The sequence below is a fragment of the Carassius auratus genome, linkage group LG30F, assembly GCF_003368295.1.
Source record: "Carassius auratus strain Wakin linkage group LG30F, ASM336829v1, whole genome shotgun sequence".
Taxonomy (NCBI): domain Eukaryota; kingdom Metazoa; phylum Chordata; class Actinopteri; order Cypriniformes; family Cyprinidae; genus Carassius; species Carassius auratus.
In genome coordinates this window covers 2113389-2131474 of record NC_039294.1, presented here as the reverse complement: position 1 = coordinate 2131474, position 18086 = coordinate 2113389, and the positions used below count along the sequence as shown (strand labels likewise).

General features: G+C 32.1%; 1 protein-coding gene across 1 annotated transcript in view; it reads right to left on the bottom strand.

Annotated features, from left to right (window-relative positions):
• Window positions 1–3834: 3834 nt before the first annotated feature.
• The window catches only part of LOC113068015 (LIM/homeobox protein LMX-1.2-like), a 43538-nt gene continuing 29286 nt past the window's right edge, over window positions 3835–18086 (bottom strand). The window contains exons 3-8 of the mRNA XM_026240567.1: window positions 8218–8450; window positions 7962–8140; window positions 7686–7763; window positions 6774–6840; window positions 6509–6673; window positions 3835–4708 (exon numbers count right to left, since the gene is read on the bottom strand). Of these exons, the coding sequence (XP_026096352.1) occupies window positions 4551–4708; window positions 6509–6673; window positions 6774–6840; window positions 7686–7763; window positions 7962–8140; window positions 8218–8450 (880 nt within the window). The 3' untranslated portion in view covers window positions 3835–4550. The remainder of the gene's footprint in view (window positions 4709–6508; window positions 6674–6773; window positions 6841–7685; window positions 7764–7961; window positions 8141–8217; window positions 8451–18086) is intronic.

The window sequence follows — 18086 nt, the reverse complement described above, 5'->3', positions numbered from 1 at the left end:
ACAAATATACAGCATATTTATTTCCAGAATAACTTATTTTAAGATGCACCGAAAAAGTTTATTTATTTATTTATTCATTTATTTATTTATGTATTGGTTTAGTTCAGTGTGCTGTACTACATGCTCTTTCTTTTTAATTGTTTCTGAAATTAACGTGCAATTGTAATTGTAAAAGTCTTATAAGATTACATAAGTGTATTCTGTAGTGTTGCACTGACAGATCGTTTCACTTGTCCAAAGCATAAACCTCATAAACTAAATTATTTTTATTTTTTTTCTAACACTTGTTTTTGCAGTGCATTGCGAGATACACTGTCAGAAAAAATCTGTAAAGAAATGGAAAATGTCCCGACAGAATATCCTCGACCCTAAATCACAAAAAATCAATATGGAAAATGCTTTCATATTAACACTGTGACATTTCTGTAAGTGAGTGTAAAGTTAGAGCCGCCAGTGTTTTCGGGCCTTCAGCATCAGTTTCAACACTCGAGGTCTCAAGAGGTCAAAAGTTCAAGTTTGTTTTTGTTCACTGTCACTTTATTTTCTCGCCTGGACTCCTCCCGTAGTTCAGCAGGTGTGGAGAAGTATGGCAGTTATTCCTCTAGACATCTAACAGCTAAGAGGGTTTGTTGAGTAAGGACTGACAAGCGTGGCTCAGCCAATCAGATGCGGCCGTTCTGGAGTGACATCAGCAGAGTCGCCCTCAGGGGTGTCATGCCACAGCGATGGCTCCATGATGGACGGCCGCACGTCTTCGCACCTGTGAAATCAGATAACTACAGCGATAAGAGTTAAAAACACTTCAGTGAAGTAGACTAAAAACCCTCCCATGCACTTAGCATGACCGGGTCAGTCGCTGAGCGCCGGGTTCATTCCCCTTCAGCCCGGAGCGCTCGTCTGTCTCTGAAAGAAACAAAATAGATTCATTTTCCCACACTTGCAAATGCTGCGACACGGCCTGAATGCTGACGTATCTGTTTTACTCTTCCACCACAGCGCACGAGGGTAAACTTTATAACTAATCACAATCAGAAAGAGCTTTATTGCCAGGAAAGGAATATGTTTTTGTGACAGAAGCTTCCACAGTGCAACAGAATGACATGATACAAAAATGTTTAAAAAAATACACACTAGATGGTATTTTTGTGCACAGGTGTGTTATTTACTGACATGGTGTTGTGTTTTGCACATTTATTGCCACGTTAACTGTTAATGAGATGAATATAGAGTATATCACCATACTAACTTTTGGACATTATGTTTTGTATTACGTACTTTCTTTGATTGGTACATTAAAATATGCAAATGAGGCATTATCTAATCCGATTTCAGATTTGAACTCGGGTCAGTTGCATCAAATAAAATAAATACTCTGTGCTTTTCTACCTCTGCAACTAAAGCTGGTGTTTAATGGGCGTTTTTTGCAGTGTTGACCCTATCATACGTTGGTGGCCGGAGTTTGTGTCAATAGCCTCTGCCAAAAAAGGTCGGGCTATTTGCACTTAGTGTAAATAGACACTCCTTTATTTTGTTATTGTAAACAACGTTTTTAAGTCCATTTCTGCAGCTTTGAGGTCATCTACGTGTATATGCTCCTCTAGTTAACTTGTAGCACATACGCATTTCAATTTGACTCTCTTAACCTTCCAGAGAAATAGACTGCTATATTGATGACATCATCTAGAACTAACAAGTGTTTCGTCCAATCAAATGCTCTCTAAAAAGAGAATTCTTCTTTATAACACAGACATATCTAAGCATAGCAAAATCAACAACTGATAGTTTCTCCTCAACTTCCTGTTTCAACAGGAACATATTTAAGCATGGATTGATTTATGAATAACTTTATTAAGTTAAAAACTATTAAACGGCTATTAAGAAGAGCAAATCCACAACCATAAAGACATGATGCTGGTTATAACTTTAAAAGTGTGTTTATGTACAAAAGAAGTCTTAAAGGCACAGCAACAAAAACAATAAGATTGAAGGGCTTTGCAAACTGAATCAGAAATATTCATCATCCGTCATAGAAAAATTTGGATCAGGTTTGATTTTCTGCATTTTTCTCAAGCAGTTTGGACGCAGTGGGACAGGTTTCTGTGTGTACGGTGATGAATATGAAAAAAAAATGCATTAAAAATATTGGATGCAGTGTGCAAAGACCTTAATAAATTAAATGTTTTTGCTTCAAGAAATAATAATAATACAAATTTAAAAAAACGCAATGATAAAACTATATATGATGCTGGAACACTGTCAAAATCAAGAGTCTGATGTGTATGAATCGCAGTCTGATCTGTATGACCTGTGTAGATTTGCTGTGTTCTGTGAAGCAGAAACACGTTGACATCTGTCTTGTACTGTAACTTCCAGCTGAATGCACGTAAAGCTCGGCGTGGATGTATGCACGTTTTGTTTAACGCAGTCTGCAAATAATAGTTCATTACTCAGTGCTTGTTTGCCTTAAACCAAGCGTGACAAATTAGGTTATTCCTATCACGCTGAGACACAAAAACTCAGGAAGATATTGGCTCGGTGAAGGGTAAATATTACCTTATATAATTTGCAATAGTTACACACACACAAAAAAAAAATCACAGTTGTGTGTCATATTCAATTTGCTCAATAAACTCCACGGAAACAGCTTGTTATACCAGCAATTATGAGCAATTGTCTCATGCTATAAAATAAATGCAAACTTTTATGTTTTAGGTTAGATTAAATACTTTTGATAGATTTAAAATCTAGAATAATGTTTGAATCATTATCACCCTATGAGTACTTTATATGAATTTAAAATGTCTTTTTCCCTAACAGGGCTTGGTTTTTTAACATTTTAAGAAAACAGCTCTGATATTTTCTATTAAAACTGGGTCAACTTTAAACTGTAATAGTTTGCAGTTTTTTTAATAATTTCCAGGATTTTAGGAAAATCCTTTTTGGCAGCTTACAAAACATTAGGAACAAAATGGATAATTATTTATGCAAATATGGTTATGATGTCAGCAACATGAACAGGAAATAACCAAATTTGGTAGACAAAATTAAAGTGTATTCTAAAATCATTCTTAATCAAATATTTATCAATATTTATAATAAATTGTTGACCCTGCAGTACAATACAGTTTTGTTTACTTTTAGTCTTTTCTTTTTGTGTGTGTGTATGGCATTTTCAAAAATATAACTGGTTTATGCACGGAATAATCAAAATCAGAATACAGATAATCTACACACATCTCTTACTAAAACTATTTTCAATTCACATTATTCTCAAAATATCTCAAATGTAAAATAAAAGCATGTTCTGAGGCCAAAATGAACTTTATGTGTTAAATAGACAATATTTTAAAATATTTAAATACAGACATCTCCTCATACTGAAGCTATATTCACATTATTCTTATTTTATTTTTAATTTCAGATATATCAATGTAAAATGTGAATTTATTTTTATTAAAATGAACCATATATATGTGAAATGGACTATATTTTAAAAGAAAAGATTACAACTTAAAATATTTTTAATACAAATATAATTTTGAATGAAGATTGAAACTATTTTAAATTTACATTAGCTTTTGTTCAGTTTTAATTTAGTTCAAATATCTCAAATGTGAAATTAAAAGCATATTTTGAGGCCAGAGTGAATCATGTACGTGCAAAAATAACTATATTTTAAAATAAAGTCTTTTTTTAATTACAAACATCATCTCTTACTACAACTTTTTTTAAATTAATTTTTCTTTGTTAATTTTTTATTTATTTATTTCAAATATCTCAAATGTATAATTACAGCATATTTACAGGCCAAAATTAACCATATATGTGTGAAATTGATCATATTTTAAAAGAAAAATGAAAAAGTGTAAGATTTTAGATTTTTTTATTTATTTTTAGTACCAACAAACTTTGGTAAATTTAGCACGTTTGAGCAGAAATGCATCCTCTACAGTGACCGAGAATGCAAAGGACAAATAAATAGCACAGCGAGATAAACATATACATCTTTAAACATCAACAGTAATACTACACTCTCTTCCAGAGACTTACATCAAGATGTTTATGGCACTTACTCTAACACAATTTGTCTTAAATAAAGCTTTGCAGGTTTACTTGGCACATGTACGTAATAAATAGCTAGTCGTCTTTATCAACACACAGCTGTTTCGGCTTGAGTTTCTCTTGAAATCCATATTCAGCGACAGCATTGTTGTACTGTATGCAGTGTTTTCAACTTTTTGCATGTATTGCATTTGTCTATTTACGATCTAAACGTGTTTTGTCCTGTAGCTCCTCTAGAAATATTTGGTTAGGATTTGTTTTCCTTCTTCTCATCCCATCTTCACATTGGCCTGGCCAGCACATCTCTGAAGCTGGTTAGACTCAAGACCTCCTCAGCAAAGCCGAGGTCTGCTTTCATCTGTAGCACGAGTCGTTTGGTTTGGTTTGGTTTTCTTGTCCTTACAGCCTCGGGATTCTGGTTGGCCTTTTACTGGAGGTTTGACTGGCTGTTAGGTAGTGTTTGCAGTGTTTAGTCTCAGGGTTTGGTTTCAGGAGGCGAAGTAGGAGCTCTGCATGGAGTAGAGGCGGTCGATGGGGTTCCCCACGCGGGTCTGGAGCGATCCCACCTCGGACGCGGCCAGGAAGCAGTCGCTCAGACTGGTCAGAGACGTGTCACTGTCAATGTCGTGGAAAATCGAGTCGTTTCCTGAAGAACAACAACATAAACGAGTCACATAAAACAGCAATTCTGAAGAAAATGTGAGAGGGGTTCGTTGTTAAAATGCTTGAGATCGGTTTGATTTTTTAATTCGTTTTGATTTTTGAAAAAAAAAAAGAATAAAGGCTGCATTTATTGGATTAAAAATACAGTAATATTGTGAAATATTAATATCATTTAAAACAGTTTTTTTCTATTTGGATTTATTTAAAAATGTAATTTATTCCTGTGATGCAAAGCTGAATTTTCAGCTGCTTAACTGTAGAAACCATGCAGGAATCATTATGTGCTGATTTTGGATATATTTCCTTTCAGCGTTGAAATTTGTGCTGCTTACTATTTTTGTGAAATTAGTAAAATGTTTTCCTAAGGATTTTTTTGATAAATGTATAGTTTTTTTTTTTTTTTTTTTTTGTACATAGAAATTTTTGTAAAATTAAAAAAGGTATTTTTCTTTCAAAGCAAATCATATTTACCCCAAACTTTATCTTTACAGTATGTGATAAAATTCAATTAAATTGAATAAATAACATGAAATCTTTCATAAAACATACAGTTTAGACAATGACAATGTTTCAATATAGAAAGTAATCAACCCTTAACTCATCATAATAAATGTACTGCTAATTTTAAGAAAATTTACTTCAATACAAATTCAATACAATATAATTTACAAAATTATATTACGCTAAATATTATATTATTTTCATTCTTTTAAAGACCATCTTTAATAAGGAAACATGTTAATTTCTTAAAAAAAAAAAATATCACCATTACTCCAAATGTTTCAATGGTAGTGTGCATTATGATAATATAAAAAGTGTAATATAACAGTGATTAGAGAGAGATATAATTAATCTGAGCAACATCTTTCACCAGCATTCACTTTATATATAAATATACTTTTTTCAGTTCCTTAATATCAGATCAACCAAATGCCAATATTTGAAAATATTTAAAGGCACAAATTAAGTTATTTCATATCCTGTCAAAAAAAAAGAAAAAAAAACTTTTTACAGACATTCATTCTTAAGTGGGAAAAATATATTTTTCATAAATATAATAGCACTACTATATACAATAACATTCATGAGATCTTAAAAATTGAATCTGGATATTGGTTCCCACATGGAAAAAACCTATATAAACAATCTAGGTTTTGATATAGGTTTTTAATATATGTGACATATATAAAATCGGCCATTTTCCTATATTATATGCACATATATGCACCTCAATTTTATGCAGCATATATATATATATTATCATATATGTGCATATATGCAGCATATAGGTTTCAAATATGCGCATATATCCACACATAGGTTATTTCCATGTGGGTTTTCAACTGTTTAGCCGTGATATAATTGGTATTGGCCATGAAAGCGCAGTATCAATCGATCTCTACCAGTGACAGAAAAACTTTCAGCAAGCACAGCTTATAAACTTGTAGTGCAAAGAGTTTGTTCAGTCCTCAAGGACACAGTTTACCGTACGCCATTGAAATATGATTAACTACCAGACTCTCAGCTGTTTTCTGAGCTGTAACTGCCTATAAACCGTTACATAAAAGAGCATATAAACTACTCATCAATGTGTAATCGTGTGCATCTGGAGGCCGCAGATCCACGCTCGCTTTTCTCAGTAGTGCCGTGGGTAACTTTATAGGCTTCTCAAAAACTAATTGACACTGTTACATAAGAGTGAAGACAGTTTAATGGCACATCTGTTTTTACTGGGCATTAGCAGCCGCTTCTGGTCAATATCAGAGCACCAGAGAAAGCTCACCGTATGGATTCATGTGATCTCCGGGCATCTGTGGAGGGGTCAGGCCCTGCTGGAACGGGTCTGTGCTGTATCCGCTGGTCTCCATGGAGACTAACTGATGCTGTGGAGGCGGAGCCAGCGGCGTGTAAGAGTTCATCAGATTCTCCATTCGGCTTGAGATCACATCTGCAGAGAACACACCATCAGATGAGTGTGTGTGTGTGTGAGTGTGTGTGTGTGTGTGTGTGTGTGTGCGTGCGTGTGTGTGTGTGTGTGTGTTTAGTACCTTGTCCGAGTCTCTGAGTGTTTTGCTGGTCTTGTTGCTGCTGTTGTCGGCGTGCTAATTTCTTCATCTGACCGGAAAAACAAAGGAACAGACAAATATTAAATCCATTTTAAGATATTAAAGGATTTTATGGGCAATGAACTATATTAAAGAGTTGTGTAGAGTTGAGGGACACTCAGGCAATGTTATTGTAGTATTTTTTATGTACTATCATTTTTTTTTATTAGTTATTATTTCTATAATTTCAATTTTCATTTAAATATTTATTTTTTATTCCTGCAATTTTGTTATAAGCTTTTGTCATTGAATTTTTTTTTCATTTTTTATTTTACTAATTAGGTTTATTTATTTATTTATTTATTGTATTCAGTTTTATTTCTAAACAAATATCAGAAATGTTTCCTTGGCAACTACCTGAAATAGGTTTTAGTTTTTCATCTAATATTTATGTATTATGTATTTTTTTATTTTTGCCTTATTTCAATTTACAAAGTTACTAATAACTTTGCACTCAAAAAAAATTTGCAGATGAAAAACTATTATAATATTAATTAAATAAATGTTAGTATTTTTAGTACATTTGAATAAAATAAATAAAATAAATAATTTTAATAATATAAATAAATACAATATTTAAATAAATGATAATTGTATTTATTTTTAATAATATAATATAATATAATATAATATAATATAATATAATATAATATAATATAATATAATATAATATAATATAATATAATATATAATCTTTCACTGCACAACTTGTGTCTTTTCAAAAATAAAGCTGCCTTTTTAAACATTAGGATGCGTGTTCCTTATCCAAAGACAATGTTTTTTTTGGCGCCCATGGCATCTAAAGGACTGAAAACCCCTGACTCAGGCTCAGTTAAGATCTCAGGACATGCTCACCTTTGCTCTTTGGTTCTGAAACCACACCTGGACGACTCTAACACTCAGCCCGGTCTCAGCTGCCAGCGTCTCTCTGACCTGAAACAACAGGAACATTAATACAGTACTTCATTTAAAGTCATCTCACATACCCAGATGCTGGAACAGTGGAAATTAAGTGTTTGCCATTATTACATGCAATGCACATCAGATAATCCATAGTTGTTGTTTCTTTACATGCAATATGCATAATGTTGTCCAGAGTTTCTTTAGAAATCTTCTGAAGCAAGGTCTCACCTTTCTGCAGGGTTTGGACGACACCTCGAAGGAGGCCTTGAAAGCGCGCCGCTGCTGGGTGGTGAGGATGGTGCGAGGTCTCTTGGGTCTGCGCGGGTCTTTGCTGTCATCACCGCCTTTGCCCTGACCTCCCGCTCCTTTCTCCGGCTTCACATCCAGATCTTCATCCTCACTTTTATCTGCAGAAACATCATTTTAATATCACCGTTCTGTGGAGAGCAGCTGAGCCGAGAGGAGAGGGAAGCGTTGTTCTCACCGGAGTCAGACATGTCCGGGCTGACCGAGTGCAGTAGGTCTTTCTCTCTCTCGTAGTCGTTCTTGCACAGCAGCTGTCCCTCCTTCAGGACGAACTCGTCTCCTTTACACAGCTGTCGCTCGCACACACAGCAGCAGAAGCAGCCTAGATGGTACACACTTTCTAGTGCGCGCATCACAAACTCAGTGGGAGCGATCTTCTCCAGACAGCCGCTGCATTTGGCTGCAAACAACCTGATGAAGAGGAAAAAAACATACATTTATTGTTTTTTAATTTTTTAAATCATGTTTCTGGTCTAATTGTGCACAGTTCCCTTGTGTATGTTATGAAAAATAATTAAAATGTTTTATTTTTGTATTTTTTTTTTTTTCAAAATATAACAACTTTTTTCTGTAACCAAGGATGCATGCATAGATATTAGCCAATAGCATTAGCCAATTAATAGCTAACCTAATATAAATCTAGGAAATGGATTGCAAAAGTGGCTTCATGTCAATATAAATATATTCACATCAAAATTTAGATGCAAAACAGACTTTTCATTTTTTTTTTTATATTCAGCAAGGATGCATTACATTTATCAAAAGTTATAAAGACATTTATAAAAATGACTTCAATTTCGAATAAATGCTGTTCTTTTGAACTTTATTTTTGACAAAGAAACCAGAAAAAAGTAATGTGTCATGGTTTGCATAAAAATACAAATAGAATTTTTTGTTGTTGATAACATTGATAATAATCGGAAATGTTTCTTGAGAAGCAAATCAGCCTAGAATGATTTCTGAAGATCATGTGACACTAAAGACTGGAGAAATGATGCTGAAAATACAGCTTTGGTCACAGGAATACAGGTGCATCAAATAAATAAATAAATAAATAGAATATGCTGAAAAAGTCACTTGTTTCAATAAGTGAAACGTTCATATATTCTAGATTCTTTACATGTAAAGTAGAACATTTCCAAAGTGTTTGTTTGTTTGTTTTAATTTTGATAAATAGACCTTACAGCTGAAGAAAGTCAGAAATCCAGGATTTCAAGAAAGAACGTTTTCACGATATTCACATTTTTTTAGATGCATCTGTAAATTACATTTAAAAGAAAATCTATTCACACAGAAAACAGCTCTTTTAAAAGTTAATAACATTTCACAATATTCCTGTTTTTACTGTATTTTTTATCAAATAAATGCATCATTGATGAGAAGAAGAGACTGCTTTCAAAAAATTGTAGACACCAAAAACTTTGGTAGCGTAAAGTAGGCTAGATCATCAAATTTAGCTCAAATAAAATAAATGGAAGCCAGATTTGAATATGACACAGCAGGACCTCCTGAGCTAATCATGTGAAGCACTAGAGCCAGTCATTTCATGGGTTAATACTCAAACCCCCTGACGTGAGACTCGCTGCAAAGCTCAATAATTCTGAAGCATTAAGCAGATCTTCCCTCAGAGCTCTCTTCTCCCACAACAATAAAGTTCATCCATAAATATCACGGGCGCACAGATCAATGTGTGACTGACACCGGACGCCCCTGATTATGACTTTGAAAGAGATTTTTAATAAGCCTCGAGATATGATGGTATCATGAGGTGAGACGCACAAAAGAGTCAATATTCAGCGACGGATCCACAGCAAGAGAAAATCAGAGGTGAGATCTCTTTAATATCTCCGTTGTTTCTCCCAGACATGTCAGCTTCTCAGAGAAAAGCCCTCAGCAGACCGAAAGTTTTCCACTCTTTTCTTTGAGCTCTTCTATCACTGTATGATATATGTGTCTTTCTATAAACATCATCGTTCAACATAATGACTACTTTTATTCAGCAAAGATGCATCAAACTAAGCATAGATGTTACAATAGTTTTTTTTTTTTTTACAGTTGTATTTTTTTTATACTTTTCTTTTGATGAAAAAATCCTGAAAATAAAAATCCATCATGTTTTTAACAAAAACAATCAAATAAAGCAGCACAACTGCTTTTTAAACATTAAATAAAAAAGTCCAAAATCAGCCAATTAGAATGATTTCTGAAGGATCATGTGACACTGAAGCTGCTGAAAATTCAGCTTTGCACTACAGATATAAATTACACTTTAAGATATATTGCAATAGTAAATAGTTATTTTAAATTATAAGAATTTTTCACATGCATAAGCTAGTTTAATACATTACACTGCATAAATGCAATTTTTAAATAAAACAAAGTTAAGTACATTTGACAAGAAAATAGTATTTCAGTTTTTCTTGAAAATGTCATGTTTAAATTTTATGAGTTACTTGCTGTTACTTTTTACTTTTTACAAAAGTTTTGTGTGTGTGTGTGTGTGTGTGTGTGAATTTTTACTGTAGCAATTTCTGAGTATAAACTGTTTCAACTGGTTTATAAGCAAAGGTAAGCCAAGTGATCTCTTGTGAAGTACACTTTTAATGATTGTGTTATTGAAATATTATATTATAAATATTACAAAAATAGTATATTCTAATATGTTTTTGATTGTTTTTAATATAATATTATTAAATGTTTCACTTATAATTATACTTTGAACAAGAGTACTTATTATGGTAATAAAATACTTAAGAATATACTTAAGTGCAAACTAAATGAAATTATTTCAGATGGTTAATTGTATGGTATTTACAATTCAATTGAAATACATCATTGATTTAGTTTATATTAAATTAATTTAGTTTATTTTTTAAAATACAGACTTGAGTACAACTTTTTTTATTTAAATCCATTCATTTTATTGTCTTTGAAATATTTTGAAATATACTAAAATATTTTTTTATGAAATTAAAATGTTTATTAAAAGTTATATTTTTTATTTCACGTGATGTTGCAATTAAGTCCATTCAAAATAAATTGTAACAATTATAATAACGTACTTTACATTTACTTTTGTATGTTAGTCAACATATAATGAGTTTATTTCTTTAAAACAATTGTTAAAACAATGATATAAATTGTATTTTAAATTAAAATGTTTAATGTTGAGATTAATTTCACTTTTAAAGGTGCACTTAAGTGTGTTAAGAAACAAAGTCATGTGAAAGTGAAAGAAAAGTAAAAAAAAAAAAAAAAAACAATTCTGTGAACATAAATTTCATGCAGAAATTATGAGTAAATTAAAAAAACAATTAGAAAAAATAAACATCAGATAACACAGAACTAAACATGACATTAGCAGCTAAATATTTTCTTGTAAAATGTTCTCTAATAATCTTTATTTTTCAACTTTGGAAGAAAAAAACTATAATGTAAGTGGTCTTTTATTTCATCAACATTATATTATCTGTAACATTTTAATAAACTTTTACAAATTTTCAGTACACCTTGCTTTTAAGTGCACATTAAATGCAATAATGCACACAAGGGATTGTTTGACTAATAATACAGGAGTTAACAAAGAAGAAGATGCATGTGTTTTTGCTCTCTTTTAATGTGTGAGAATGGCTTTGATTGACGCAGTCCCTCTTTAATAGCATTAAAACGCTCAGTCAATCCTGCTTAGAAAAGCTTTCAAACCTGTGATCTCCAGTGTGTGAATGTGATACTCATGTCTGTATGTGTGTGGGGGAGTTTACTTATCCTTCTCTGTCTATTTGTTTGCTACAGATCAGAAATGTTACAAACACAAACAATAATTTATCTCTCGTTAGCAGCCACCAAAGTTGCGGAGCACATCTGCGTCTGAACAAGCATCTCCAAACACCAGCACTAAGACCAGAGATTACTCCCAACAACATCTCTAAGATCAGCCTTAAGTGCTTTAGAAACATGAAGACGTCACGTACAATTCAATACAGGTGCCAAAATATACAGGAAAATATGATATTCATGCTGCTCAGAGGTTTAAGTGTTTCATTTAAGCAGCAACTTTGTCTCATTTCCTTGAAACAAACAGACACAAATTCATAGAAAGAGAATAGAAATACAGAATGAATGTGGAGCAGCTCAGATCATTCACTCTTTGGAGGATTTGAGGAGAAATTATTGATTTCATCTCTGCAAGACTTTGATTTCATCACTGCACATCGAGCACATTAATAAAAAAAAAAGAAATGGTCTTAATGGACTTTTCAAATAATATTTCAATAATATAATTCTAACAATTTAAAACAAATGTTCTATATATTTTTTTATTTAAATGGAATAATTAATTAATTAAATGTGCATTTAATAGTATTTTGCTAATACTGCAACAGATGTAAATAATTTTGCATTAAAATGCAATTATTTTTTTAATGACAAATTTTAGCAAATAAACAAAGTTAATCAAAATAATGTAAAAACAATAGTTAAAATGTAGTTTTAAAAATAATATACATTTTTGTCTCATTTTTGACTTATTTTTTATTAAATAAGTGAAGGATACTGACTGCTGTCTAGGACAAAAAAAGACGTTTTAGAGATCTCATTTGCCATGTTTCTTACCTACTGTATGAATATATAAATGCATAAATAAATTCACCTGAGGAATCCCCTAAAATCGTCCAGTCTCTGCAGACACATGTATTCGATTGTAAGTGGTACGTCATTTCAAAGTAATTATATCAACCTTTTCAACCAGTTTTTTTACATTGCCCTTTGATGCCATTATGGACGTGCAGGCCTCTCAAAGTGTGTGTGTGTGTGTGTTTGATTTTTCCAGCCGCCTCTTCCACATCCATACAGCACAGATGCATGTGCACTACAAAAGAGCTAAAGATGTCATTAAACACTGGAGCTTTCCTCAGAAGGTACTGTATGGAAAATACCCTGCAGTCCACACAAACCTGGCACATTTACCACGTTTTACTGCATCCTGACCCTGTCAAAGCATATAAACCACATCCACTCTCCTCTATAAAATTCAAAATGTCTCGGATGTATCAAGTGTCAGAAGTGGGACTATTGCTTCAGTAATTATTTCATTAAACACTTAAAAAAAAAAGCAAAAAAAAAAAAGAAGAAGAAGAAAAAGGTTGTTTTTTTCAGTATTTCTTTTTCTTGATTTCCAGTACAAATACTTAAACATTCTTAAATCTAGACACACTTTTATTTTAGAAGCAAAATGACTTGAGACATAAAGTATTGTTGTTTGGAGAAATGTATCAAAATCAAGTGAGTTTATGCTTAAATAAATAACAATTAAAAATTAATCTGCCATCAGGCTCAGAATCTTTTTTTTTTTTTTTTTTTTTTTTTACAAGTTTATTTCTTTTTTTCTTGATGTAAAAATGAAGTCACTTAATTCTTGTTTTTTTAATTTTTTCTTCAGAAAAGGGTTTTTGCTTCTCAAGTAAATGTGTTGATTTAAGAATGTGTAGACAAAAATAATGAGGAAGAAAATATTTTTTGGCACTGTACATTTATTTCTATAGCACTTTATGTAATATAGACTGTTTCAAGGCAGCTTGACACTAATAAAACATGAATATAATGTTGTAAAACATAATTCAATTTCAGTGGTTAATCAGCTCATAATACAATAGTTATATTATTCAGCTCAATTCAGTTTAATGGTGATTCAAATTAAGTTCATTAAGTGTCAATGTTGCTCAATTCAGTTCACAGTTTGTTCTCATTTGATACCGTCAGTGCAGTTAAATCCATAATATTACTTTTTAACCCCTAGGACAATCATTAGACAGGTATTCAAATATTGTTGCATAATAAATAATAAATGATCAAGCTGTCTGAATATGATGCTTCTTGTCTTTTTTATTCAATTACAACAATGCTTTAATAGGCTGATCTATCACATCAAGCACACTGTTAATCATGCTTTCATTTTACAGCAGTGGCTGTGTGAATTACTGTAGCACTAGCTGTCTAACGAGACTGAAGTCAAATGTAGTAATGGGAGCGAGTGTTTGTCTGGGGCTCATCCATCACCGCTCAACACATATTAGCATGCTAATCGCTCACAGACATGCTAAATTCCTGATTAAGATCTAAACGTAAACACAGAAGCGGAAAGGAAGCGTGTCAAGGTTATCTTTCAAAAAAGACCATGAAAAATTAGATATGGATGAATATGTGACCCTGGAGCACAAAAGTCTCTGCATGAGTATATTTGTAGCAATAGCCGACAATACATTGTATGAGTCAAAATTATTGATTTTTCTTTTATGCCAAAAATAATTCGGATATTAAGTAGAGATCATGCTCCATGAAGATATTTTGTAAATTTCCTTCCATAAATACATCAAAATTTAATTAAACTATTATGCATTGCTAAGAACTTCATTTGGACAACTTTAAAGGCAAGTTTCTTAATATTTAGATGTTTTTGCACCCTCAGATTTTCAAATAGTTGTTTGTCGGCCAAATATTGTCCTCCTAACAAACCACACATCAGTGGAAAGCGTATTATTCAGCTTTCAGAGAGTCTATATCTCAATTAAAAACCTTATGACTGGGTTTGTCATAATATAGTGCTAAATATAGTGCAAAATAAATAAATAAATGAACAAACATACAACAAATACACATCATGGTTGCATGTGGTACGTACTGAGCTTAAAAAATTATGTTCAAATAATGAGAAAGATGCTTTTTCATCAAATCAACTATACTGTACATGTTTGGGGAAATGAAATAAATGTTAATTTAATAAATAATGAAAGAAAATGTGTATAAAAGAATTCATGCGAAAATGAAATGAATGTTTTAATATATAATTAATATAGAACATTTGCTATATATTTTTTTATCATATTTGTTAAACAATGCATGATATTTTATTTTATTTTATTTTTTAATTTGGCTGTATACCTAGACAACATTTCTGGCAAGAATATGCCTATGATCCCCAATAATACTCATTAATACCATTATTTATTAATTATTATTATTATTATTGTTATTATTATTATTATTAATATAATTAGTTAATATAAATTAATATAAGTCATTCATTTTAGTATGCATTTTTTATTATTATAAATATGATGCAAATTTAGCATATTTTCCCCAAATTTTGTCATTGCTTTCATGGGAAAACATCTTCATTTATTGACTGTTTGTATGATTGTCTGACTACTTAGACAGCGTTTTGGGGCATGAAAATGCATATGATACCCAACAATACTAAGTAGCTATATAATATATATATATATATATATTAAGTTTAATATATATATATTAAGTTTCACCTGTTCATTTGCAATCCTCATGTAAAGACAAATTAACTGTTTTGAGGAGAAATCATGTGTGAAATTACAAAAAAAAAAAAAATTATTCTACAAAGGTCCCTTAGTAGCAATAGCAGTGAAGGAAAGGAAGAGGACAGAGATGTAATCAGATGAGAAAGAAGAGAGAGAGTGTGGAGTGTGTGAAAGGGAGCGATTGAATACAGCAGGTACAAAGTGTGTGTGTGTGTGACTGTCTGTGTGTGTATGTGTGTGTGTGTGCGTGCGTGTGTGTGTGTGTGTTTGGACAGCTGCTTTTCCTGTGTTTGGCAGCTCTATTCAGACTGAAGTTTACTCAGCTCGACCACAACAGCAAACAGAGTATGAGCGAATAATGGAGCGCACACACAAAAGACAACACACACACACACACACACACATAAAACACTGTGCTACACTTGCTTCACACTTCAGAATAAAACCTTAGTTTCAGCAGAGAACTTTCCAAGAGCTATCTGTGTCTGTAAGTTTCCTGAGTTGAGCTGTACAGTCTTTTAGAGACTTTGTAAGTTCTTCAGATCTTTAAGCAATGAAACAGATGGTTTTCTCAAAGATCATACGCTTAAAAAGTTTTACAATGAAATAAGTTACTCCTTACTGGAAGCTTCATTTTCAGCGCCTAGAAGTTGATTAGAGGGTAATTTCTTACAGACCAGAGCAGATCAGCTCATGGTCTAAATATGGTCTCTCAGAAGTCCAGGTTTTGTGTAGGTAGAAGAAGAAACCCTGATCAAAGCCAGATCTGACCACAGGACTCAATGAGTCCATTCTTCCCCAGCTTCTTATTGGCTGCGGTTCAAAAGACCTGCTGGACAATATTATTGGGTATCACGGGCATATTCATGCTCAGAAACACTAAAACACAAAAACACTAGAGGTAGGCAACCTAACAAAAATAAATTAAAATAAAGTAATGCAGAAAAATAAGCAAAATACAAAAACATTATACTATAGTGCAAAATAAAAATAAAAAAAACCTTTGCAAACTGCAGTTTACAGTAAATATACATCATGGTAATTAATATGTGTTACTCATGGAATTAAAACATAGGCTAATGCTGAAATAATTAGAAAGAAATATTTGCACCAAAGCAATGGTAAACTATGAGGAAATGTGCTGAATTTAAAAACTTAATGTTAAAAATGAATGAGTTATAATAATAGAGTTTATATGGAAAATTAATACAAATTATGATTGGTCCTATATAGTCTTGCTGGACAGCATTATTGGGTGTCATGTGCATATTCATAAAATAATATATTTATCTATCAATCAATCAATCAATTAAAGTGATGATTTTGCATCAAAGCAATAATAAAATTTGGGGTAAGTGTGCCGAATTTGTATAATAATAATAATAAAGAATGTTAAAAACCTATGCAAAATATTTTTTTTGTTATATTAATCAAGTAATTGAATATAGAAAATATATATAATAGTCTTATATAGTCTAGATAGTATTATTTGGCAATATATACTATACTGCCCAAAAATCCTGTCCACTGTCAGTAGGCAAGCTATAAAAAAATAAATAAATAAATACATTTTCAGAAAAAAAAATTGTTTATTAATTACATACTTTTAGCATAATTGACATACAAAGGTCCATACTTTTCCTCCCTTACTAACTTAGTAACCTAAGTGTTGACCTAACCCTCCTTTGCCCTAACTCTGAAGAGTTTAATGAGTGGCCTGTTTCCATGTTGGTTTGGCTGATGTAACGCAGACGTCTCTGTTTAGCAGCTCAGTGGGACTCTATTCGCTCCTAGGTTTGAGCGATCTGACAATATACCCAGAGCTGCAGTAACGCGGCTGCTAATTGCTGTCCAGGGCCTGCAGCTGCTTTGCTTGAACAGACCAATCAGAAAGAGGCCAGCACATGATTGACAGGTGGATATTGCCACTACCCCCACATTCTAAAGCGTCCCATTGGCTGAGACAAAGAACACTGGGTTTATTTTACATGAGGGGCATCTGTGCAAACCAATAAAGCCCGGTAGAAGCACATGAGGGGCGAGCCAGATTTCCCTCAAGATCTATAGCCTCGCTTAATCTCAGGTTTAACGCAGATGTCAGGAGGAGCAGATGTTGTCCAGTATACACCATATGAACTACTTCTGGAGAGAATCAAAGTGAAGAGATCACGACGGAGAGTTAATTAAGTGGACGCTACTTGAAGTGAAGAGCCCTTGCTTTTAGGCTCCGTTCCAAGAACTAGTGAGCTGCCTACATAGGGAGCACAACAACCCACACAGAACTATATGATAGACATGATACATATAACATACTCCCTGAATTATACATATGCATTAGAAATATTAAATGGATTATATAATATAACGATACTTTATCATTTTAGGATATATAAAATTTAACGTTCATAACAGAAATATAACGTAAAATTAATATGCGTGTAATAAATATGATTTAATATAGAAATAGAATTATAATAATTTTACAATTTAATATATATATCGTATAAATAGAAAAGAAATCGAATGGGCTCCTTTAATATATGTATCAACTATTATAGGTATAAATTGTATAAAAGAAAATTTCAAGAATATAAATAATTGCAAATGATTTATTATGTATACATGAATTTATATATATATATATATATATACATATATATGTATATATAGATAGATAGATAGATAGATAGATAGATAGATAGATAGATAGATAGATAGA